The following is a 24626-nucleotide window of genomic DNA, read 5'->3' on the forward strand; positions in this document are numbered from 1 at the left end:
GATTTTAGGTAATCGAGGGGAAACCCAGCCACCACCCAGGGTGGCAATCTCTCACCAAGTTTTTCCTCCCACCTCTCCAGTTCTCAGAGACAAGGGCTCACTTCTGGGGAATCCAGAAGATACAGAGGCAGAACCCATCATTCTCTGCAGCACAACTGCGACTTGCAGGAGGAGAAAAGCAACTGACATCCAACAGGGAAGGCTGGAAACGCTGAGGGAAGTAGAAAGAGCCGAAACGGACAGAGATTTGATTATTTCTGTGGGCAGGGCTGGCGGGGAGCAGGAGAAAGGAGTGTGAGGATATCAGAAATAGATGGGGTTCGTGGAGGAGAGATAAGGAACAGGAATGAAAAGAAGATAAAGAGGAAATCTTAGAAAGGTGCATCTCACATTGCCCACCCCAGAAGGAAACCTCTCCCTCTCTCTCTCTCTCTCTCTCACACACACACACACACAACAGTCTTGTATGGTTTGGGGATAAGAAGGTAGATCAATTCTACTCCTGAAATCAATATTACGCTATATGTGAACTAACTAGAATTTAAATAAAATTCGAAACAAGAGAAAAGGAAGGTAGACCAAGTCCGCAAGATCTCGTCTCCCTCTCCGCACTCCGTTCTGACAATTGCATAAGACACTCAAACAGCCAGCAGCTGGATGTATAACCTTCATAACAAGCGCCGTGTTTCCTGCGGTGTCCTCTGCCCCTGCAAGACTGCCCTGGCGCACAGTAGGTGCGCAGCGATAGACGCTGAATAAGCGCACACAGGAATCATAGAAAGAGGCGCGTCTTACGACAGACAACGAGGAACCTGACTCACTGGTTATATTTTGGAGGCTTTTCCAGAGTATCTGAACGAGGAAATGAGGTCTGGTCACTTCCAACCCACGTCATAACCTAGCATTGAGCTGGGAATTGTTCCCCAGACCAGCAGCCGAAGAGGTAGCAGAACGTCACCCAGGTGTCGCAGCCAAGATGGCCAGCTAGTGGGGCGATGGTGGCAGTAGCGCGTCTTACACGATGGCCTATCTGAGCAGGGGGTGTATGCGAGGCAGCTTAATGCAGGCTCGGCACTGCCCGCTGGAAGGGGTGCGGCATGCACGATTGCTCCCTTCGAGAATGGATCTTCCACCCCAGACTTTCGGTTTAAGTCAACAGACTGAATCTACTCATGTATGGATTTTCCTTCCTGAGACTCGCTCCGAGGAGAGCAAATGTATCAAGAGTATGGACCTACATGGGGCGCCTGGGTGGCACAGCGGTTAGGCGTCTGCCTTCGGCTCAGGGAGTGATCCCGGCGTTATGGGATCGAGCCCCACGTCAGGCTCCTCCGCTGGGAGCCTGCTTCTTCCTCTCCCACTCCCCCTGCTTGTGTTCCCTCTCTCGCTGGCTGTCTCTATCTCTGTCGAATAAATAAATAAAATCTTAAAAAAAAAAAAAGAGTATGGACCTACAAATAGGAAAAGCATGGAAGAAGAAAGCACATTAACAGAAAAAGAGATTTCAACAGCGTTGGGAAGACAGAACGTAAATGGTAGAAGGATTCCTGGTTCCAAGCTGTAGGCCAGCGAGCCCCTCTGGGAGGAGCTCCCGCAGAACCGTCGCCCACAGAGGACGCCTGGGTCCTGACTCAGCCAGTGCACAGAGCGGCGCTGCGGAGCCCAAAAGCCTGACTCGGCTTGAGCTAGACAAGCGTGGTCCGAAGGACCCTCAGGGCTTTGAATCTGGCGCGCGTGACACACAGACAAGTGAGAAGTGGAGACAGGTTCACAGCCATGGGCACGTGGCAGCTGTGGCCAGTGACAGAGCTGGTAAGTGGAAGCCGTGGTGGCAGCATCCTTGCAAAACTAATCCACCTCCCAGCCTCCAAGAGAGAAATAGAGGCGGGGCATCTTTCCCTTCCTGATTACTAACAGCTGAATAGACGTTCTCCTGAGGGCATCTTAGTCAACATATTTGGGCCTCAGTTTCTTCATCTGTGAAATGGGGTCCATGCATCACACTAAGCAGCGGGAGCATTTCCCCACAGCAAGACTCCGGCTGGACCAAGGAAAGTCCATCTTCCTGACTCATCTCTTCAGAGAACAGCTAGAGACCCATTCCATGGAGGCAGAAACAATTTATCAGTTTGGGTTATTTTTTTCCATCATTTAGCTTTCAGTAACATAGCTGTTTAGGAAAAAACCCTCACCCCTAATTTGAAATTGGTGCAGAAAAGAATAATTTCTAAACTCTCCAAGCCTCGATCTTAGAAAAATGATACTCTTACATTGAATCAGCCGAGACTCCTTTGATCTGTGCTGTTTTCCTCCAGCCAGCCTTCAGAAGCCTCTCTGGTGACTGAGTTTCCTTTTCTCGGGACTGGCAAACATGTATCATTTCCATAGGCATCATCGGGTAGTTACTGGCTCGTAAGGAGTGTTTAATTTTACTTCCAAATGAGGCTGCCACAAAGAGTACGCATCTAAGCCGAAACCCCAGAGTAGGAGATACGTTTCCCTAATATATCAGGTGATCGCAGTACAACTGCACATTCTCCGTGGCCCCAAAGAACAAAGGTGGTTGCTCGTTCATGCTACGTGCCCATCATGGGTCCTGACAGGCTCCGTCATCACCGAAACTCAGAGACCCTGAGTGGTCAGGACGCAGTCGCCGTCTCAAATATTTTCATTACCTTGAGATTCTAGAAATGTGAACATTTGTAGAGCTGGAAGAGACAACTCCTTCTCAACCCCAAACAATAAAAGATAAAATAGACACGTGTTAGGCACTAACTCAGTCTCAGAAGCACAATCAATTTGAGTACATGGTCATCCTATCTATTACTAAAACCTCTGCAGGAGCTAATGTGGCATCCAGCATATTCTTTCTTTCTAAAACATGGCTCAGAGAAAAAGAAATCGAAGGATATGGCTCTCTGCCTCAAGCCTGATTGGCTCAAGGTCCCCACAATTACGAGAAAGGGATGTGTTTCTAGAAGGACTGAGGGTGTGGCTATTGGCTGAGGCTGAGTAGAATCAAACTTAAAAAGCCGGTGAAGATTTTAAAAGTCATGGTGCCCAAGAAACTGTGGACCTCAAGTAAAAAACTCTGTACCTGGTGAAGAATTAAAAGGAGTCCCGAACCCTAACTTCCCATGAGCAGAAAGCAGAGGCTGTTGCTGCGCGAGAGATTATTCCTATATGCTCTCTTCACAGGCAGCAACAGGTGTAACGGAGAAGGAGGGGCTTCCGAGGAGGTGGAATGAAAGGTCATGGGGGGAAAGTGGACTGGGAAGCCCTCCCCGGGAGCCAGATTGGGACCTAATCAAAAAATTTCCCTTATTCGAAGTCAAGGGGGCCCTCTAATGTCTGTCTACCAGGATTTCTGAAATGCTATGGCTCAGCGACTCAAGCCTTCCATTTGTCCCCTTTCCAGATGGGAGTAAGTTTGGTGATTAAACTGTCCCTATTCTGCCATTGGAGCATGTGTGTGTGAGGGGTGGAGGGGAGTGGTGGGGAGGGGATGCAGAGAACTTGCATTTTGTTTTCACCAATTTCTGGGCCAACCGGAGCCACATCTGGACTATATATAGAAACTTCCATGAGGCACTCTGAGATCCTGGACTTTGAGTTTGATGCCATGAATGAATGAGACTTTGTTTAGCCCCCTTGGGGAGGAGGTCTGAGTACATTTTGCATTCGTAAAACAGAGTGCACCAAATATCGGGTGACCAGAGAAGTGGACTATGGTAATTTATTGGCATACGTGTTTCTGGATCGCCTCCATCCTGAGAATGGAGGTGGGATTGCATTTCATTCTGTCTTGAAGCTGCATGGGACCATGTGGCCGGTTCTGGCCAATGAGCTGTGAGCTGAGGTGACATCGAACTGCTTGTGTGAGGACCTCCCTAGAGCCCTCTTTCCCTCTGGCATGGCAACAAACCTGTTTAAGGTCGTAGCTGGCTTATCATCTAGGGTTCCTGGGGAAGTACAAGGAGAATGACCTCTGCAGACCCATAGTAGAACTACGCTATGAGCCAGTGCTAAGCTCACCTTGCTGAAACCACTGCACCACAACTCGTCCTGACCAATACAATTCAGAATGGCAGACGGAAGGCAAACAGGAATCCCTCCCTCTTCCCGGTTTCTTTGCAGTCATTGATAATCAACGGTGATTCTTTCCTAGTGACCACAAATAGCGCCCAAGAGTCTCCCTCACTCTCGGTTGATCTGCATTGACACTCAGGATGACACATTGTCCTGATGACTTTAGCAAATGCTTTAAGGAAGAGAATACTCTGTTCTTTTTTTTTTTTAAGATTTTATTTTTATTTATTTGACACAGAGACAGCCAGTGAGAGAGAGACAAGCAGGGGGAGTGGGAGAGGAAGAAGCAGGCCCCCAGTGGAGGAGCCCGATGTGGGGCTCGATCCCAGAATGCCGGGATCACGCCCTGAGCCGAAGGCAGACGCTTAACGACCGAGCCAGCCAGGCGCCCCGAGAATACTCTGTTCTGACCAGCTGGGCCAGCTCTTACAGGTGCACCTTGGGGTGCCGGGCATCCTTGGAGATCTCCTCTTTACCAAATGTATGTTTCAGGACTCCAGAGGGCAACTAAGTAGGTGACGCAGGACCCCGTGGGATGACAAGCATGACCAGTTTCGTTGGAATGCATAATTGGGCCTCAAGTTTAGACATCAAGGAGTATTACGCTAAGCATAGAGGTTCAAATACCATAAAACATTGATAACACAGCAATAGACTCTGTTGGGTTATTTGGGGAAACAGAGCCAGTATAATGGAAGGCATTGAAACTAGAAAGACCTCCAGGACAGCTTTTTCGTTAGTGTGTGTTTCTGAACATCAATTGCATTATCTGTAAAATTAGAGGGGGGATGTCGGTAACACCTACCTCACAGAATTGTTATGAGAACGATACTCGCTAAGGTACCCAAGAGCCTGCCACACGGTAGGCATGTGTGGGATGAAAGCTTTAGCTGATGTTGTTGGTTCTCTGCTCAGATCCCCCTCTCAGGCTGGTGCATCCATCCCCTAACTGCTGTGCTGACAACTAACAACTTGCAGCTGCTCCCCCGCTCCAGAGAATGATTCTCAGCAGATGGGGGCTGCCTTAACCTGGAGCCACTTCTCCCCTCCCACAAGTAGCCCACAGCCAATGACTGACAGATATGGGTGCTCAAAGACAGGTCTCCTTTCTTCAAGGACAACTCGGACTTTCCATGAGACTATCTTCTTGCTCAGCTCTTTCTTGTTTCTTGTTTCCCTCAATTCTTTAAAAGGCTTTGTGAAAAGTACTCCCTCAAAAAAATCATGTGAATTTGAATCCTGTCTCAGGTTCTGCTTCTAGGGATCCCACCTAACACAATAGCTCTATATTAATCATAAATAGCAGGCTCCTAAGATGTGGTCATGCCTACACAAATGAAATGTGTAGAGGGGCACCATTTTGAGATGATTCTAGCATGGTGATGGATGAGCTCCCCATACCAAAAAGCTCCAGAAAGTTTCTCCCAAGTTGTGTTCTTGAAACTGTTGCAGGAGAAGGTAAATGTCATTTGTGAAAGAAAACAAGGCAAAGGAGAAAGGGGTGGTGGGAAGAAAACTGCTGAGAATAGACCCAGCCAAGGGAGTTCTGTAGGGTCCTGCTGGGTTGGGCTCATTCCACGGAAATGGCCTTTCTCATGACACTAGGCTCTACTAGTCTGTGCAAAGCTGTGAGCGAGGGACTCCCTGAGGGGCCTCTCCAGCAAAGAATCGATTGAGTCGTTCCTGGATGTCCTGTTTCCCATTGGAAGAGCCAACTCAGTCTCCTATCCTGGTGAGAGGCCTCTTTAGCCAGGCTGAGACTCACTTCCTTTTCCTGAAAAAAATCTAGTGGGCTTCCTAGAAATCACAGCTTCAGTAAGTAATTTAAAAAAGTATTAGAGGGCCTCTTGAATGTCAGATAGCACAGGCTCGTGATGTCCATGAAGTTTCTCTAGAAGTAAAGGAAAAATTATCCTCGAGAAAAGGCTGAGTGAAGGTGTAAAGGCTGGGTCAGGAGAGGTCATGGTCTATCAACAAAGCTCAGATTTTTGGAAGGTCAGCTCTGAGTTCTGGGTTAAACGTTTGTGTCCATGTGATATGGTTGAAAAGAGGCCAAACTGGGAAAAAGGAAGCGTGAGTTCCTACTGCTTAGTCACTAAGAAGTTCTTACTGATAATGCTAAGGGTGGCAGTAGCGATGATGACGGCGACGACGATGGTGGTGACAGCTATCATTGATGGGTCAAGTATCGTGTTAACTACTTTGTCGGATGTCCTTTCATCAGATCCCTTACTTCATAGGCACGATTAGTCCCATTCCACAGGCGAAGAAGGGGAAGCTAAACCATCCAGGACCCGCAGCTAGAAGAGATACCAGGATTTAACCTTGGGTTGCCATTGCATTACCTCTAGTTCATTTTAAATGAGGGGATCACTTTCCCTCATCTGGGAAAGGCACGGCTCTCCTTCCAATATTTGCCCTCTGAGGTCTTTTCTAGCCTTACAGTCTGGCATGATCTCTGTCTTCTTCTCCAAGAAGAGGGGAAAGTTTGGAATGAGGAGAGAAGCAACTGGAGAAGGGACACGGCGTTCCAGCTGAACTTTTCACTCAGATGAAGGCAATCTGGAAACTCCAGGGCCCCTCCCTCCGTGAGCAGTATGTTATCCAGGCCTGGAAAACATCTGAGAAGTGACAGAGGCCGTTGGAGAATTCCAGGAGAACCAAGTCATGCAACAAAAGGAGTCTACCACAGACGACTGCAGTTCTATATTTGCCCTTTTTTCCTTCACTGGAGGCCACTAGATTTTTCCAGACAATATTTGGAAGGCTAATATCTGATTACCCCAAATCACCGACCGAAATAGATCTTGGGGTTTTGTGTATTCATTCTGACCTGATAAAGAGAGAGGCATGGGCGGTGGGAGGGAGAAGGGAACACAACAACGATTTATTTGTGTGATTTATGGAATTCATAAGCATTTAAAGTTGTTGCTTTTAAATCTTTGCGAGCAAGAATGGTATTTACGTTGGATGGTTTTATGCTCTTTATACTCTTTTTGGACAAGTGATGCGGACCCCACAAACACTCCTGAATTTAAGCCTGACTCTGCTCAGTTTTTCTTACAGGGACACAGGAATTAACTCTTGCCTCTCACTGCCTCAGTGGGAGGATGACTGAACTGAACTTTAAAAAACTGCTGGGAAGAAAAGTATTAAGCTAAAAAATTTGCATCTTTTCCAGGGACTCCACATTCTTCTGTTCTTGCACAGGCCACGTCAAACGTGTGGGCACCTCCACCCACGCCTTCCTGTCCTCATGAAAGTTTTCCTGGAGGTGCCTGAACCTTCTGTCACCTGTGGCTCTTTGAAGTACAAAGTCCTGGCTTCCTGTTTCTGTCACCGTGCCCAGAAGAAGCGGTGCCCAGAAGATTCAGTGCCTCAGGTGGCAGCCACACAGCCGCCCTTTTCAGACACGGTGCCTTTATGATTCTGCACTCCGCCATTGTGGGACCAGAGCGTGTCGCTAAAGGGGCTGCTGGTGGTTTGGGGAGGAGGTGGAGAGTTTTCTTGTGACTTCCTGTAACTTCTCTCAAACAACTGTTTGCATCATTGCAAACAGCCTGCTGATGTCAGGCGGAGCTTGCTGGGCCCACTGCAACAGGTATAAAGAAGAGAGGAAAGATCTAGTGGGTCCGTCTAGCTGCCATTGGAGCTGTGTTCAAAGGCTGGACCATGTGAGTCTGAGGAAAGAACGCTTCAGCTTTAATCTTTTCTAAAAGTTTTGTTTATTTATTTAAGAAAGAGAGAAAGCACGAGCAGGGGGAGGTGCAGAGGGAGAAGCAGACTCTCCGTTGAGCAGGGAGCTGATGGGGGGCTGGATCCCAGGACCCTGGGATCATGGCCTGAGCCAAACGCAGACGCTCAACCGACTGAGTCACCCAGGCGTCCCGCTTCAGCTTTAAATTTAAATTCCCCTCCTAAAAAAACGTTCTGGTTTCACTTGGCTCGGTATTCCCGCCAGCAACGTGGGGTTCATTACTCAGCCGGCAGCTGGCAGATTCTCAGGGGGTCCAGTGGTGGTCCACATGTGGGCCCACTGAAGGAGCCATGGACACATATTTGAATAGGTACTTTCCAGTCACACACAGACACACATATACTCTCTCTCTGTCTCTCTCTCTCTCTCTCTCTCTCTCACACACACACACACACACACACACTTGTTTTTTATATTGTATCCAGGAGCACATATGTTAAAGCCTCCTGGGTTATACATCGAGGAGGTACATACAAGAATGTTCATAGCAGCACCGCCTGACACACAGAAACAACTGGAAACAAGGCAACTCTCCACTGGCAGGAAAACGGATAACCAACATGGGGCGTGGTTTCCACACCGTAGCATCATACAGCGGTGACGGTGACTAAACCCCAGCTACCAGCACGGAGGAACTCAGAAACCCAACATTAGGTAACGAAGAGACATGTCCAAAAAGACTACTTGTAGCCCTTTTTATAAGGCTTAAAATAAGCAAAGCTCGTGTAGGCACGCATACCTGTGAGATAAAACTAGTTTTTAAAGGCAGGGCAATGATAAACACAATTCCTAGGAACAGTTTCCTCTGGGGAGCGATCGCGGGGCTAGGGAGGAGCACCAAGGTCAAGGGAAATCACTGGTGACGCTGTAGTTCTCACACGTGGCAATGGCTTCCTATGCTTCTGTCACATGACATCGTCTCCTTGATCTAAGTATGTATCTTTACATGACGTGTATCCACACATGATGACTTCCCTGGCTGCCAGGTAAATTTCAGAGTTCAAAAGCTTAGAAATGACCTCATCCAAACCCCCAATTTTACATATGCCAAAATTACTTCCAAATTGCCAAGGGACTTGGCCACATTTACTCAACTCTTTAGTGACTATGTGGAGATCAGAACTCAGGTCTTGGAAAAAAAAAAAGAACTCATGTCTTGTAACCCTGAGTCCATTATTCCTCCTTCTATTCTCACCCCGCAAATAATAATATTAATAATAATTATAATAATTATTAACTATAATAATTACATATAATAGGCAATATGCACATAATAGATAATAATTATATATATATATATTTTTTTTTACAGTGTAAGTAAAAGCACCATTACACTGTCGCGATGGCTGGATTAAACACTTCTGCTACAGAAGAGAGGGTAAGAAATTAGAACATGGGGATCGAAATCCCGGAGGAAGCAAAGTCAAGTTTCTCTCTGTCTTTGTCCTATTGTAAAGGACCAACCAGATCGTATCCATACTAGAGTGTTATGTTTACCTCAGTTGTGATCTGTGGCTCTTTGCTATGTTAAAACAAAATGGCAGCCCTGAAAGTTACTGACAAGCATATTTTCTATAAATAAGATTTTAATAACATTTTGAAGATGGGTGTGATGTGATATACACTTGACTCCCAAGGAAGAAGGAAAAGCGTGTCTTAATAGGAAATGTCCATTTTCACTAGCAGTTTAAAGAAACTGCTGCCATTCATAAAAAGAATTGTGGTGTATCCCATCTATCTCTTTCACTTATTTAAAATAAAATATTTGCTTCCTTTCACCCCCAAAAAAGAATGAGAGAGAATAATTCAATTAATCTAAGCCATTCTATTCAGTATGTGGGTGTCCCAGCGTGTCAAAAGGGCCTGCCATTCTCCTGGTGGGCCTCCATTCCTATACATACACCCCTCACCGTGTGAGAATCTCATTATGCTGAGCGTGGTCCTACTTTCGAAGACCATGCATTTTATTTCTACAACATGACTGACAAATGCTTGCTGCTTACATCATAGCAAAGATTTTTCCAATACTAGAGAAAACCTTGCAGCGATGGACTTATTGAAAGACGATATGTTCGTATACTAGCCTTTATGAGTGATTTAAGGACTCTTTATGGCCCGACAGTCACCAGAGCTATTCGCCAACTATTTCCAGTTTTCTTCCCGGGCCCCTGGTATGGACGCACTTCCTGGGCCCCTCGAGGTTAGGGGGAGCCCTGTGACTTGCTCTGGCCGTTGAACTATGAACAGACATGAGGTCCATGACATTTGGGAGGAAGCTTTAAGTCTCGGTGTACATCTGTCATGTTCCCTTTCTTCTGAACTTGGCGCACGCAGAAACATGGATATGAAGTCTCTCCCAGACTCCCTCCGTGAAGATGGCAGGCAGCAGGGTCCCCGAAGGCAACCTGTGACGGGCTTCCACGTGACTGAGACATAACCCCTGTATCAAGCCCCGAGATTTGGTGGCTAGCGCACATTAATTGAGTCACGCGGACAATTTGGATTACATCGCGTTGTTGTCCACCTCACTAACTTGAGGTTAACCTGTGACTCTGCCATACATCTAGGCGTCCTGGGAGGTATTCATTTGGACACTGTACTTTTCAGTGCACAATTTCTCCAAAAGGAACACTAGAGACGCTCACTATGGAACCAACGTTCGTTTAAAATGGGAACTGAAGGAGAGGCGACCACCAAGAGAAATCAGAATCCACATTTATTGATGAGAGATATATACACAAAAGTTAAAACACTTAGTGAAATATTGGATTCACAGATTGCTTCCAGTATATAAAGAATATCCAGTTATTTTACACATGAAATGTTACAGTCATCAGTCCACATGGTAAGAAAGCTGAAGGTGAAAACGAAAGATCTCAACTACCCCAAATGTGCTTTGCCAACAAGGCATCTCCTAGTACCGTATTGAAGAAATAACCCCAAAATTAGTTGAAGTTTTTATCTTTTTTCATTCATTAGTCTTTAAACACCTACGTGCTATCGACACTCTGGGCTACCTGACGTTACACCAATAGGGACTGGGAAGCTGAGGGGAACAATTACCCTCATCTTTCATTCTGGACACACAAGCATCTCCAGAGGAAACCCTGCATAAAGGCTAGCTTTCTCTCAGTGGGGTTTCCATCCGGAATATGACAGGAGTGGAAGAGGCCACATTTTCCAGGAAAAATGGACGTTCTACCCCCTGTATCCCCTCCCTCCAATCATTGGAGAAGCCCCCAAAAATGCATGTGCTTTGTGCCCTCACGGGATCGTGCAGGCTTCTCCCCTTTGTGTGAAAAGAGAGGGGTACGCCGTGTCCCCAACTGCGCACGGTCGTTTTTCTCTGTCCTTGTGGAGGAGAAAGGGGTCCCAGGAGCTCTCGACACCACAGCATTCCGTGTGGTGATGATTAGACAGAATGTGGGTTTTAGGGGGCACGTGCATATTTGCACAAGTCAGTCACTCGCTCAGAACCCATGCACAGAGCCCACTAGGTAGAGGTCGTACTCCCTTCCCATCTGTGGGATCTGTGCTTCATCAGCTCCTCCATCAGAGCTGTATATTGACCATTCCGGTGCCTCTCGTGCTCTTTCTACAGACGACTGGGCAGCGTACGACCACAACTGTGCTTCCGTGGGCCTTTGCCTACACTGCGGTGAGCTAACCCGACTCAAGAAACCAAGGGGAACAAGGCTCTTCAGAACCTCTATGTCACGAGCATCCAGAGAGGCAGACCTTCACCTAAGGACAGGACGCTGGCACGCACATAAGCAGACTAGCCTTTTGTCTCTCTGCGTCCAATCCACCACGCAAAGGAGGGCTGGAGATAAATGTCCTCTTGCTAAACCTACCTAAGCCTCGATAATCAAGATTCCACAGCTGCATTCACCATGCATTAGACAGATGTCAGATGACTTTTCACTGAGAATCATGACCCCCATCCAACCCTCCCTTGCTCTGAGTTGCATATTTACAAAGACGCCGGACACCCAGACTTTCACACAATCATTGGTACGAAGGATTCATAGAAAAGTTCTTCACTGATACGTATCCCTCAATCCCATTTAAAAAGAGAAGTGATTCACTAGTTATCTAAGAGGGAAAAGAAGGGTTTTCAAAACACCAATCGACATGTCTACCGCATTTAGATGAATAGCCAAAAATAACATTTAAATTAAATTAAAATACATCTATACACCATTTCACTGAAATTACACAAGGATCCCTACATTACAGCTACACAAACTGCATCGGCACTGTTCATGCGCGACCAAGTGTTACCGTATACACACAAGAACTCCATGCTTGGAACAGCTACCTGTACTTGAAAAATCACAGATACAATCATCGCCAGTTGAGGGCACTTCTCATCTTTTGCTTAATAAGGAACAGTTTCAAATACATACCAGTACACTTTCTATGGAATTGACTATTTTTTCAAAACATGGCAAAAATACGAGCCCTACAACCATATCAGAAAGTGTGTTTGGCAGAAGGAAGCCCCCCTTGTCTTTGCAGTGGCTACCTCTTTGCCTTTTGGGGAAATTACATAGATTTGTTATTCACCTGAGGACAGAATCTACCTGGGCTGTTTCTAGACAATTTCAGTGTGACTCTAAGCTCCCACCTCCAGCCCCAGTGATTAAGAGTATTGCTTCATAGCTGGTACTAATAACCTTTTTCTTTAAAAATATGTGCTCAATTCACATAACAATGTGACATTTACTACCGATTTGCTTGGCAAGAATGACCTGCAACAAATCTGTCTTGACTTGCTCCCTAGCACTCACCCTCGTGCTCTGCTATTCAGTTTCCCTAAGCCAATTTTGACATAAATTATTGGGAAGGCAGGGGAAGTTCTGAGATATAGACGATCCCACTGTTATCACCTTATTTTTCATCTTACTTTTGTGAAATTTGTAACGCTTAGCTGGAAAAACAAGGCCTGGTGTCAGGAATAAGGAATTAGCACCATTCCTCAAGTTGAAGAGACTAATTGTTTAAATGTGTATCTTAACCAGCTAAGGGATTGAAGTGATTCCTCGTTCTTCCTGGTCATTTTGTTCATTGTGTCGCGAGGGACTGGATTCTTAAATTTTTCAAATGCGGCTATATGCTCAGGAAACAACGGATAGCTCTAAGTTGCTGTAGAAACATCTTGTGCTCTAATTAGTTATAATTCTACATATGTGGTTATATAGAAAATACCGTAAGAAAATATGTCTGCAAAATTACAGATACTAAATAGATTAATTCAGTCTACACTGAGTTCTTTGTGATTTATGAAGAATAGATACAAACCTATAACATTATTAAAGGCTAAATCAATATTAAACATATAATATCCAGGACTATAAATACATTTCCTCATGCTCTTTATAAATAATAACAAAGAAGCCCGGGGATTTATTTAAAAAAGAATGTAAGATTGGGCTGGAGGAATTTGTGAGCGGGGTGCGATACTGATCACAGGGCAATGCATCGTCCCTGGTAACTTTGGTTCTCACCAGGAAGCCAAAATATATCTGCTGGCAGCAAGGTCAAATTAGATTCACAGTTTGCCAGCTCTCTCCTTAAGCCGTAGAAAACAAATAGAAAAACAATATACAAAAATCCTCACAAAAGTAGTCTTTTATATACAAATCTCTAGAGCGACCAGATAATCTGATCTGTGTTGTGCAACATGGGAATGCAATGCTGAGGTTCCCCAGGGGGAGGAGGAAGAAGAGAGGAAGTTATGGTAATTTATGGAAAGATCTGGATGCCCAAAGTTGAGTTCCTAGTAAGGAAAATTACTCTCCTGGAGTAGTAAGCAAGCAACCAGCGGGCCAGCTTCCCGATCACACATCTCAGAGGATTCGCTGCGTGGAGGAGACCAACTGCCTTGGCGAGTGCGTGCATTCCTCTCCTACCAGAGGCAACTGGCCATTTCTAGGCAGGCTGAATGGTTGCCATGGAGAGAAATGGAAGCCCCCAGGGAGCAAGGCTCTGCTGGCATCATCCCTGTCTCCCCAGGGAATGACGACAAGGGTCGCAGTCAGCTGTTACATTCCAACACTCACCCAAGGATCAGGGCTGTCCCCAGAGAGACTGGAGACCTGTGATGACCTATGTCCAGGTCATGTATTGACTCTGCAAAGCGGTGGGGTCTGTTTCAGTAGCAGGGTTTAGTCTCAGCACAAAAGGGCCCTGTATGACAATCGGAAGAACTTTAAAAATCTCAAAATGGATACTTGGTCTGGAGGTAGGAAGGTGAAGCCAGGCAGGACACAGGAAAAAAAAAAAAAAACCCATCAGTAATTATTTAGGATATAATTCTAGTGAATGAAGTAAGATTTTGCGGGCTTCTCGTTTGCCGATAGATTCTTTGATGGGTCCGTGGAGAACTAGCCTTTGCTGCTCTTGCGTCGGGCCTTCTGCACTCGAAAAACAAGAACAACCCTAACCCTGTCCTTTCTGTGCTGCATTTGCCTCCTACCCCGAGTGCACGGAGCGGGGCTTCTCTGGCCATGAAGGTGCTCACGACACAGTAAACACCAAACCCCCTCCACGCTTCGCAGAGCCTGGGCACGGGGCCAGGATGAAAGCGGGGGCCCATTGCCGCACCACCAGAAAGTGCAAGAGAGTGTTCAAAGGCCATGCTGGTGGCATGCACCTGACAGACCACACATTGTCTTCTACCCTAGAAACCCCTCAGGCACTGAAGGGTGCCGTGATAACCAGCGCAACTCCACGCTTGTAAGACAGAGCTTCTCTAGCTGTGACGGGATGCCTGCGATAAAGACAAACCAAGAGGACCATTTGCAAATGAGTTCAAATATCCCTGCAGAGAAGGGACCTGGCCTGGCTCAGCCTGTGCTTGGCTGCGCTGTCTGCGTGCAGGCAGAGAGGGGAGGTATTGACAGACAGTGGCTGTCCCTGCGGAGGTCGGGCACCGAATTTCACAAGAGTGTTCAAGTTTATTTGCCAAAGGCTCCCCAATTCCCGTACTGGGTTGGCAGTTAGGATGGTGTGCAGGAAACTGTGTGTGTTTGGGGTTTGGAGCGGGCTCTGTTGCTACAGCGGGAATGAGCGAAGGCTCTGCGCGAGGCTCTGGACTGGCCCTGGCTCTCTGGCAGCAGTTTTCTCTGAGCTGAATCGTTACTTCTACTGAGACAGTGAGCTCGGCAAAGAGCAGTTTTGTGAAAGGAAGTCTGTTTGTATCCCGAAACACCAAACTATGGATGAACGTGGCCATCTTCCAAGCTTGTTGTAAAACCTCAAATGAAGAGAGAGGCTTGAATTTAATTTAAGATCGCCCCAAGGGGATGAAAACAATCCAAATGGATTCTTCCTTATTGTGGGCCACTCTGACTTCAAATATAAGCAAGTCATACTTTAGAGTAGTAAGCCGCTGATGAAAAAAGAAATTAAAGCAGAGATCATATTATCATGGATTCTTCGGGTTCCAAGTGGGTTTTAATCACTTCATCCAACCCCTTCACTTTGCATATGGGAAGGAATGAGGCTTGGGCATAAAGTAACTTATTTAAGTCATACAGCTAACAACACAGGGTCTAAGTCAAATGGTTTCTTGTCCCAATGGCATTATTTCTCATCATCCCTATGTCATGATGTGACTTCACTGTGTTATGCTACGAAATGAGACAGTATTCAATTCAGATTCCCTGTCATCTTTTCTAGAACCAACCCTTGCACTAACCCCTGTGGTCTTTTACTAAATTGTCTCGTAAGCAGCAACGATGACAGGTGGAGTGAGAAAGGAGGAGGCAGAGTGGGAACTTGGGTTTTCCTTTTGGGAAAACCACAAGCAACTACAGCACGAGCAGCTTGGGATTCGCTTCCCCTAAGGAAAACGGTCTGCCTATAGTGCCTGCCTGGGTTGGCGCTCGATGGCCCTTAATTTAGATTTCAGCCAGAAAGTACCAGACATACTGAGGCCATTAATTTCTGGCAACTAGATTTACAAAGCTCTCACTCCCGAATTCCTTTAGGCTCTCTGCTTAAACTTCATCTTTTTAGGTTTGCAGAGGGGATATAAAGCTAAGTGAAAGAAGCCAGTCAGAGAGAGACAAGTACCATCTGATTTCACTCCTATGTGGAATCTATGAAACAAAACAAAGATAAAAAGAGACAAACAAAAAAGCCAGACTCTTGAATACAGAGAACAAACTGCTGGATGCCAGAGGAGAGGCGGGTGGGCGATGGGTGGAACGGGTGAAGGGGACAAAGACTACACTCAGCGTGACCCTAATATTCCAAGAGTGGGTATTACAATAACTGAAGAAATCTCATTGGTCCTTTTTCTTGCCTTGGAATGAATTTATCTGGAGAATAAGGAAAGCGAAACCAGCAATCTAGACAACAGTATGGCCCCAAGAATCACAAAGCAGGGAAGAAGAGCCACCTCCATTGGGTGCAACTACAGAGCGCTTTTGGCCATCAAGCCACGCAGGAGCTGCAAAGTCCTTCTCATCGAGAGTCTGAACCAAGGAGAAATTCTCTCTGAGCACGTGTGTACTTATTTGGACTTAATGCTGTATTTCATGGGAAAATCTAGCACAGATTCCTTGATTCTGATAAGAGTGAAATATTGTACCATAACGTTTGCTATTGAGAACAAAAGGAAGTGTGGTATTTACAAAAACCTGGCAGGATTGGGTTTCCTTTCAGGGAGCCCGTAGATGAGTTACCCAACTCCAGAAGGGTCTCTTGACTAGATACACTTGCACGTAATGTACTTCCCCATGCAAGGTTGGAAATGACCTGAGGCCCTCTACACAGTCATGGGGATTCCTGATATTTCCTACCAGGAATACATCTCCCCATAAATTGAATTTCCCCTAAGCCCTTCTCAGTTCCCACCAGTCTAAATCCAGGAGTGACGCATTTGGCACCCTTTCTTTCGGCTGACCAGTAGTTGCAGAGGAGAAGCTAATACTTGTCTTTTACCGGACAAGGTAACTTCTGCAGACAGTGAGACTACAGACTGTGCTTCCACACCCAGGAGGAAATAAAGATCTGAATCTGACATCTGCTTGGTTCAGATCTTATTACCTGAAGACCTGTACTGAAGATCGATGTGTCTAGACGATTGCCTTGATTCTCTGACGCTCTGCATGGCAAGCACATCCTCAAAGATCTACGGTAAAGCCTCAGCTCGAGAGAGAAGCCGTTCTTCCTGCTGATTAGATTTGGCTCATAGAATTGTAGTTGGTAATCAAATGGTGATTCTCCTTGGGTTTCCCAGTGGGCAAAAATTATAAAGGGGAGACGAAAGTCTGCTTAGTTGATTTTCTCTCAAAATGATTCAGATTCCTAAAAAGAGTGATTACGTCTGTAACACAATGGTGTTGCCAAAGCCCTGACTTACAGACCCTATAGGATGTGGGGTATGGATCTGGCCTGCTGTGTCTGAATACAACTTACGCATCATCAAATATTAATGGACTGTTACAAGCTTTATATCTGTGTTGAACCTATTAATATAAATCTGTGCATATAACGGAAAGATTATACGTATCTTATTTAGAAAAAGGTTCTTAGAGGTATACTCTGGATCTGTTTGTTCTGTTTATGGCACTCATGCTGGCCAAGGAAAGCCCAAATGGGCATGGCATAAGAAGAATGAATGAGACCTAAAAAAAATAGAGAACACAGTCATACATCAGCTCGACACACATCCTGGATTTTTGGGTTAGTCCTGAATTTGACAGATTATTCATTTTTAATATGATGTGAATTTCCAGATGAATGTGATTTCCTAACTATGTTCTCGTGAAACTTATTACATGTAGTCTAAAACCAGAAAAACCTGTTTTGTTAAGCTGTACACCTGTTTCTTCTGAACACGCTGTCCTACCTTATATATGTATAGGGGAGCTAGGAAGACAAAGCAAAGCGAGAAGAAGACATTGAGGCAGAGTCTTAGGAAGATGATCCCGAGACCACTCTTTTGAGAAACATGTCAGCGTGTACAAGTGCTAAGCTGGCCTTCAACAGCAAAACCCACAAACCCCTCAGCGCCTTAGCTAGATCCTTCTCTTCACCATCCAAAAGCTCTTGGGAGCACCACTTAAAGACGATCTGTAACAGTTTCACAGCTAAATCCAGGAACTGTCCCCTTGACCCACAATATCTGCTGTAAAGGATGCACTGTCCACTACTACATTTCAACACGTCCTTGGCCACCCAGCTAACTATCTATCTAAGGAAAATGAAGACCAATGACATTAAAAAGAAAAAAAGGCAAAAAGCTGCTTAATACTGCTCCATAGTGATCCTTATCCAAAAATAACGAGGGTTTGAGAGACAAAAGCAGTTGGACTCTTATGTCTCTTGTATGTTCCCAAGGTGTCTGGTTTGGAAGAGAAAAGTCACCAGGAATAGGTACTAAAGGACATGCGATGTCTATACATGACCTCTCCTCAGAGCATTGGGATCCTACCACTATTTGTGCGTACCCCGGCACCCGTCTGCTGGTCTCTGAGGACCACCTGACTCCTACGTGTGGACCAAGGTTCTACACGCTCCTCACAGTCCACCAAATGCACTTGATTTCCCAGTGATTCATGTTCAAGTTCCCAGCAAACTCCCGAAGCCTGCAACCTTAGGAAAATACTGTGAGTTATTCAACAGAAAATGATAGTAGAGTAATTGACAAGTTTAGCTTGCACGATCCGTCATCAGGATTCGTTGGGTGCCTATGGCATACAAGGCACGGTGCTAATCCACTTATATTATTCACTCCCTCCAACCATGACAGCCTTGAAGATGCCATCTGTGAAGCTGTCAGGAGCCATCATTTGCTCCCATTTCATGGCTCAAGGCTGCCTTGACTTTGCCGTAGGAATGTCACCTTTATAGGATTTTGCACATGTTTGTTTCCTGTTCCTTGCTACAGAGAAGACTGGGGAAGCAGACTGGCTCTGCTTTCAGCTGTGCCCTGTAACTAGTTTTATGTGCTTTGATAGAATACAACAGAAGGTTTTCTACACGTTAGATCAATGACAGTGTTTTGTTTTTTATCGAGAGATGATATTAAAGGAGACACAGCCAACGCAACTGTCCTCCACGTGTGAAGAGAGAAGAATGATTAGGCCTTTTCAAGTTAATGAGACTGTAACTGGAATAATTGGGGTATTAAAAATGTCTTTTTTTGTTAGAAATCCAAAGAAGAATTTTACGGCTGAAACAAAGAAAGTAAAGCATAGATCAAGTCATCTCACTTGATTTCACTATGCCAGGTGAATGCAAACTGAACACAAACGAATTTGAATATCTGAATCTGGTTAAAGTTTACGTTGGCTGTGCTCTCTTACTTTTGTCAATATGTACAGCGGCTACATGCAAATTACATCCTAATCCATTATCAAATTGAGAGCAAATTATGAAACCTACTTTGAAATGTCAAGAGTTATTTCCCTGGACTGGCTAGGGCAGAGCAGAAACTCAGTGGGTTCCGTAATCAGCTGCCTTGAAGAGCACGGTTCCCACTACCATTCTCTTTGAAATAATTAGTTGGAAGAGTATACAGAAGGTAGGTTCTCCGAGTTCCCAAAGACAGGGATTTGCTTTTAATCAACACGTGGGCAAACTCTACAAGACATTTCAAGAGAATTACATCTAGAGGCTTCTAACAGAATCTCTTGTGCGTAACAAAGCAGAAGCACGGAGGACCCTTGAAGGAATCACACACTGAGTGTCTGCTTGTTATCCCAAGTCCCCGGAGCGTACCACATGGCTTTAGTCGTGGCCCCTGGGAAAGAGCATCCGCAGCTCTGCATTTAGAGAGCAAAGGGAAGCTGGCAAGAATGTGTCTTCAATTCAAACGGATTCCTGCAGCAGCCTCCGTTCAGACAGTAATACAGGTGAGAACACGAGGCAGTAACAAAGCATCACTTGGCAAAGACACAGCACCGCGCCTGTCACTGACAACAACAGATCCTCGAAGCCTCGGCTAACAGATTAAGTAAACACAGAAATAGATGCATTTTTTTTCCTTTTTAAAGACAGCTTGTGTATATTCTCTTTTTACCATACGATACGCTGGGGAGTTTGTTCAAAAATTTGCTGAGAGCCATATCCTTATTTTTCACGTTTCCACGGTTCCTCCTCGACTCCGCAGTCGGCGGACTTTCCGTTGGCTGCCAGAGTCACCTGAAAATAATTATCATCAGCAACCAACTTACAGGCCCCGAACCAGAAAACCACCCCACGGGTTATGCGGAGGAACACCAGATCCAAATTACGCTACACGACTTCCGTATTAGTTTTCAATGTCATTCTCTCCCACTGGATTTGGAGCCCGTCTTGCTTTTCAACGTGGATTTCTAAATATTGAAAAGTCCACATTTGCCTTGGGGAGTATGGAGGAGCTCGACATAGTATGCCGTTTGGGGGATAACTTCTATGCTTTTAGGGTGTCAAACTACACATGGACCCATCCGTCATCTAAGAATGCAGTCCTTAAGGAAACAGTGTCTTGTGCCACTCCATACAACCAGAGAAACCCCCCAGAACCCCACAGCTAGCTCTACACATGCGTGTGAAAGGTTCAGTTCCAAGGAGGCCAGGTCGGTTTATACGCGCCCAGTTGCAAAATCAGAAATCGCGAGGGCCTGGATACCGAATAAGCTATCCAGGCTTTAAACATGAGAAAGAGAAGAAAGGATGAAAGGCCAGAGATCAGTGACAAGCGCACTTAAATGATTTCAATGCAGACATTTCATAATCGGGTATCACCAGCAGACTGTCTGTATTAGGGCTTCCCTGGCTCTCAGCGAACTGAACCCTTACACCGAACGGGAGGTGTTCCCCTCCGCTTCTAAATCGTTTCCTAGCTTACCTTCCATCTGTCTGTCCTCAACGTCATGTGCAAACTTAAACCCACGACTGATATTCCACATAATGGAGAGACTGGATTTATGGAAGCGTTAGGATATGGAGACACGACAAATGCGGCAATGTTGGAAAGAAATCTGACCTTCTTCTTACCCGAGTGGAAGTGAAACGCATGCGTTAGGAACACACACAACATGCTAGGGACAGAAAACCAAACCAAGCGCATGAAAATAAAAGCTATTCATTCCTCCTCCGATCCCCGGCAGGCCCCCGTGTCTTTCTAGAAAGACCATGCAACAAGCCATGACCACCCCACATGCAGTTACTCCGATTAAAATCAAAAAAGTTCCCACATAACTTCAAACTACGGTGACAAGGCAAGAGTTCGGAAACAGAAGAGGCCAACGTGACGCCACGATGCTTGAGGTGCTTAACGTTTTGACCAGAGCTGCAGCAAATTTGGTTCCCCTTTGGTAAACTGTCAGGGAAGACTGCCAGGAGCAAATCATCTGCCTGGAGAAAGCTGCCTGGTCACTCCGACCGTGAATGTGCCTGTGTGGCTTTCGGTGATGGACCAGATCAATAGCTGTGCAAAATTATAAATCACGTTTAAGTGCCTCCGGGACCCTAGGCAGCACTTGGGGGTGGTGCCCTGCTGTTGTCCTCATGGTTGAACACTGGGGTCTCTGTTTCCAAAGTGGCCGGGACAGCAGCTTTTCTATGTAGCATTTCTTTCTTTTACTGGCTGGGTTCAAGGAAGCCGGGGCTCCACTCCCCAGTCCATCCCATCTCTCTCTCCTCCAACCACCTGGGTAATAGAAAAGCAAGAAGGAGGGGGAGCTGGTAGGAAGCATTGATGTCTCCCATCTTGTTGTTTAAGTAGAGTGAGACAGAGAAGGGATCAGAAGGAGATTTAAGCCTTATCTTTACTATAAAATTGTACATTCGCTTTGCTGTCCTCCGTTGTCCATTTCAGGGCTTTGCAGATCATGGGCACTCGATAAACATTTGATGAATGATCAACATACAGGAGGTCATAGGATTGAGATGGCGGTGCTCACCTGAACCCCACAATGCACACCATGAATACTTGCTGAATAGAGCATAGAGCCATTCCACGGGGATGTGGACCCTTGTTGACCCAAACTAACACTCTGATGGGGAAGAATTTAGCACATTCGTTTAGACATGGGAAACACGAACTTTCCAGGAGAATGGAATATGTGCTTTAGGTACATCTGAATTTCTAATAATATGAATCATTTTCACTGAGTCAGTTAGTTTTTGCAGTTGTCACTTGATGGGTGAGTCCTTTCTTAATTTGTACCAGAGCCTTGCTCACCCACACATGGACCTGGTATAGAGGCATGGTATAGGGATGAGCAAAAGACTGTTGCTGGTCCATTAGACTTCTGGACCTATGTTATAGTCCAGGAAAGAGAATCACTTCTGTGTTACTTTAATTGTCTGGCAGAAGCCATGGCGGATATTTGGAATGACCCATAAGTAACCCAGGAAGAAATTAACTATTAAACGAGACCTTGTCAACAGGTGTCAAAAAGGTATGAGAAATCTGATACAGATTGCCCTCAGTTGCTGCCTGGAACCATATTAGTAACCGATCCCCCAGAGTCGGCTCTGCTCACCTGCCAGGGTTTTTCCAAGTTTGCCTCACTCTGGTCATGACACTCTGTCTTTGACAATGTCAAGTTAGTTACAACGAAGGCTAGACAGAGCCCATCAAGCTTGAAGACTAAGCACCCAGCAGCTTGTGAAAGAGTCCAGAACATCCATGCTTCAGGAAAGACGGTGCTGCCACTGTGAGAAATGTACTGTCTATGGACAATTGTCCTGAAGGACGGTTATCCTTTCCTTGAAATAGCTTCCCCATTCTTGGAGCAAAGTGACTGCCAGTTCGAAACTCACCTTCCCACAAAATTATTAAGAGAAAGATGGTTGCACAAAGTTGGGTGGGCATATTTTTTACCAGTATGTAACACACAGCAAGAAGGAATAGTTATGCTATGTAAATTAAGTGATTCTGGGTCTTTCTCTTGGTGTTTCATTCAAGGAATAAAATATTTGAAATCCAGCAAATATTTCAAAATATTTGAAAGCCTTAGAACTCACAAATCCTTCGGCAAAATGCTCAAGAAAACCAATCAAATTTGTGGAGTGGTTGGATGGGGGGAGATCAGAATGATTGTTTTACATCACATGGACGAACCAAGCAACTGATTGGCTCTCTCACTGTTAGACCTGATGATTTCCTGCCACGTTAGACACAGAGTTAGATGATCTGGGACTCACAGAAGCTTGGGTTACATGATTCTTCAGAGATATAAATGTGACAATAATACATGCAGGGATTTTTGTGCTTGTCTTAGGAAATGGAGCATGCATTATTATATACAGGTCTCAATATCCATGAAAGGGAAAGCTACCTTGCACTCATCTGCTATGACAGAGTTGTGTGCGGCATAGACACATTGATTAGAGTTGCTTTCCCTGTGGTTCTTCACGTCATCATAAATGGACTGAGTCTTGGTCATTTCAATATCTTCATGCACTCGATGCTGGGAGTCAATAGTATCCAGCTCAGACTTGGAGAGGTGATAGACAATCCCAGCCCCAAAAGAGTCCCCCACAACATTGACTGAAGTTCTCATCCTGTCCCTGGGAACAAAGAACAGAAAATGTTTAGTGAAGGAGCAGTGACATGGTGGTCAAGAGGTCAAGGTCTAGAACCAGAGAAACCTGGGATTGAGTTCTGGCTCTACTTTTGCCTCTGCCTGATCTGCGGCAAGTTACTTAACCTTTATGAGCCTTGCTTTCCTTGTTGGTCAACTGGAGATAACAATCATATGTCTCATCAACTTGCATGAAAATTAAATGAGATCATGTACATAAAAGGCTTAGCAAAATGTCTGATGGATGGTAAAAACTCAATAAACAATTGCAAAGAAAAAGGAGAGAAGGAAGAGTTGGAGGCAAAGAGTTCTCGGATCTCAGAATTTGCACCCAGGCTCCAGACACTGCCAGCTGTTTCCAGAAATTCCTCTTGATTTAAACCATTCTTCAGAGACTCCAGATTACCTCCACTCATGTTACTTATTAATTCTACCTGTGAATTCTCCTGTGATAGAAAATTCATCTCTTTGTAAGGATTGAAACTAACACCGCCTTTCCCTCTGCACCTCACTCTTCCCCTGACACATATATATACATAGGTGCAGCTGATGGGTGAGAAACCCAGCCACAATTTTCTCCTTGACCAATATGCGCCGTGACTGTGTGTCCTGGAAAAACAAGAATACTTTGTCATGCTCTCTCTGTTAACCTAAAAAACCTAAATCTCCCAGAGTGCCTCTTGAACCAGGAAGTATTAGGAAAAACCCTTCCTCAAATCTTGTTTCCCAAGTTCTGATTTGAAAAAAACCAGATGGTCCAGAACTCTCCCTCTTGGAAAGTCAGCACCGGGAAAACTAACGTCTTAGGAGTAAGTCGTGTTCTCTTGTCCATTAGTGCAAATCGGTATAAAGAGTCCTTTTAACCATGTGTATGAGATACTCAAAGTCTGAAAGAGAAGAATGCTGGAAAATCACACTCTTTTTTTCAAAAAAAGAAAGAATTTAGGCAAAAATGCTGCTAAGACATCTTAGTCCAGGACACTCTAGGCTTAATTCAAAAAAATACAAGGATACTAGAATTAGTTCAAGGCAAAGTGGAAGTCTTAACTGGTTCTTAGAACAAAGGCCTAAAATAAATTCTAGTTGCTACTATTAAATCTATCTCTCATTAGAGAAATGAAGCTGCACCAGGAGGAGCTTATGGGCGGCTAGCCTCTGGTTTCAAGCGGGAAAATTTCCCCAGGCAAAAATCAAGATCGGAACCCGACTTCAACTCTCAGGGCCCTATCTCCATCTAAGAATGC

General features: G+C 45.3%; 1 protein-coding gene across 6 annotated transcripts in view; it reads right to left on the reverse strand.

The window, feature by feature from the left end:
• Positions 1-10545: 10545 nt before the first annotated feature.
• Positions 10546-24626, reverse strand: part of SLC1A2 (solute carrier family 1 member 2) — a 95356-nt gene continuing 81275 nt past the window's right edge. For all 6 annotated transcript variants that reach the window (XM_048217700.2, XM_044389020.3, XM_048217698.2 and 3 more), the window contains 2 exons: positions 23137-23368; positions 10546-20008 (listed from right to left, as the gene is read on the reverse strand). In XM_048217700.2, coding sequence (XP_048073657.1) covers positions 19937-20008; positions 23137-23368 — 304 coding nt within the window. In that variant the 3' untranslated portion in view covers positions 10546-19936. The remainder of the gene's footprint in view (positions 20009-23136; positions 23369-24626) is intronic.

Source organism: Ursus arctos, unplaced genomic scaffold (assembly GCF_023065955.2).
Source record: "Ursus arctos isolate Adak ecotype North America unplaced genomic scaffold, UrsArc2.0 scaffold_23, whole genome shotgun sequence".
Taxonomy (NCBI): Eukaryota; Metazoa; Chordata; class Mammalia; order Carnivora; family Ursidae; genus Ursus; species Ursus arctos.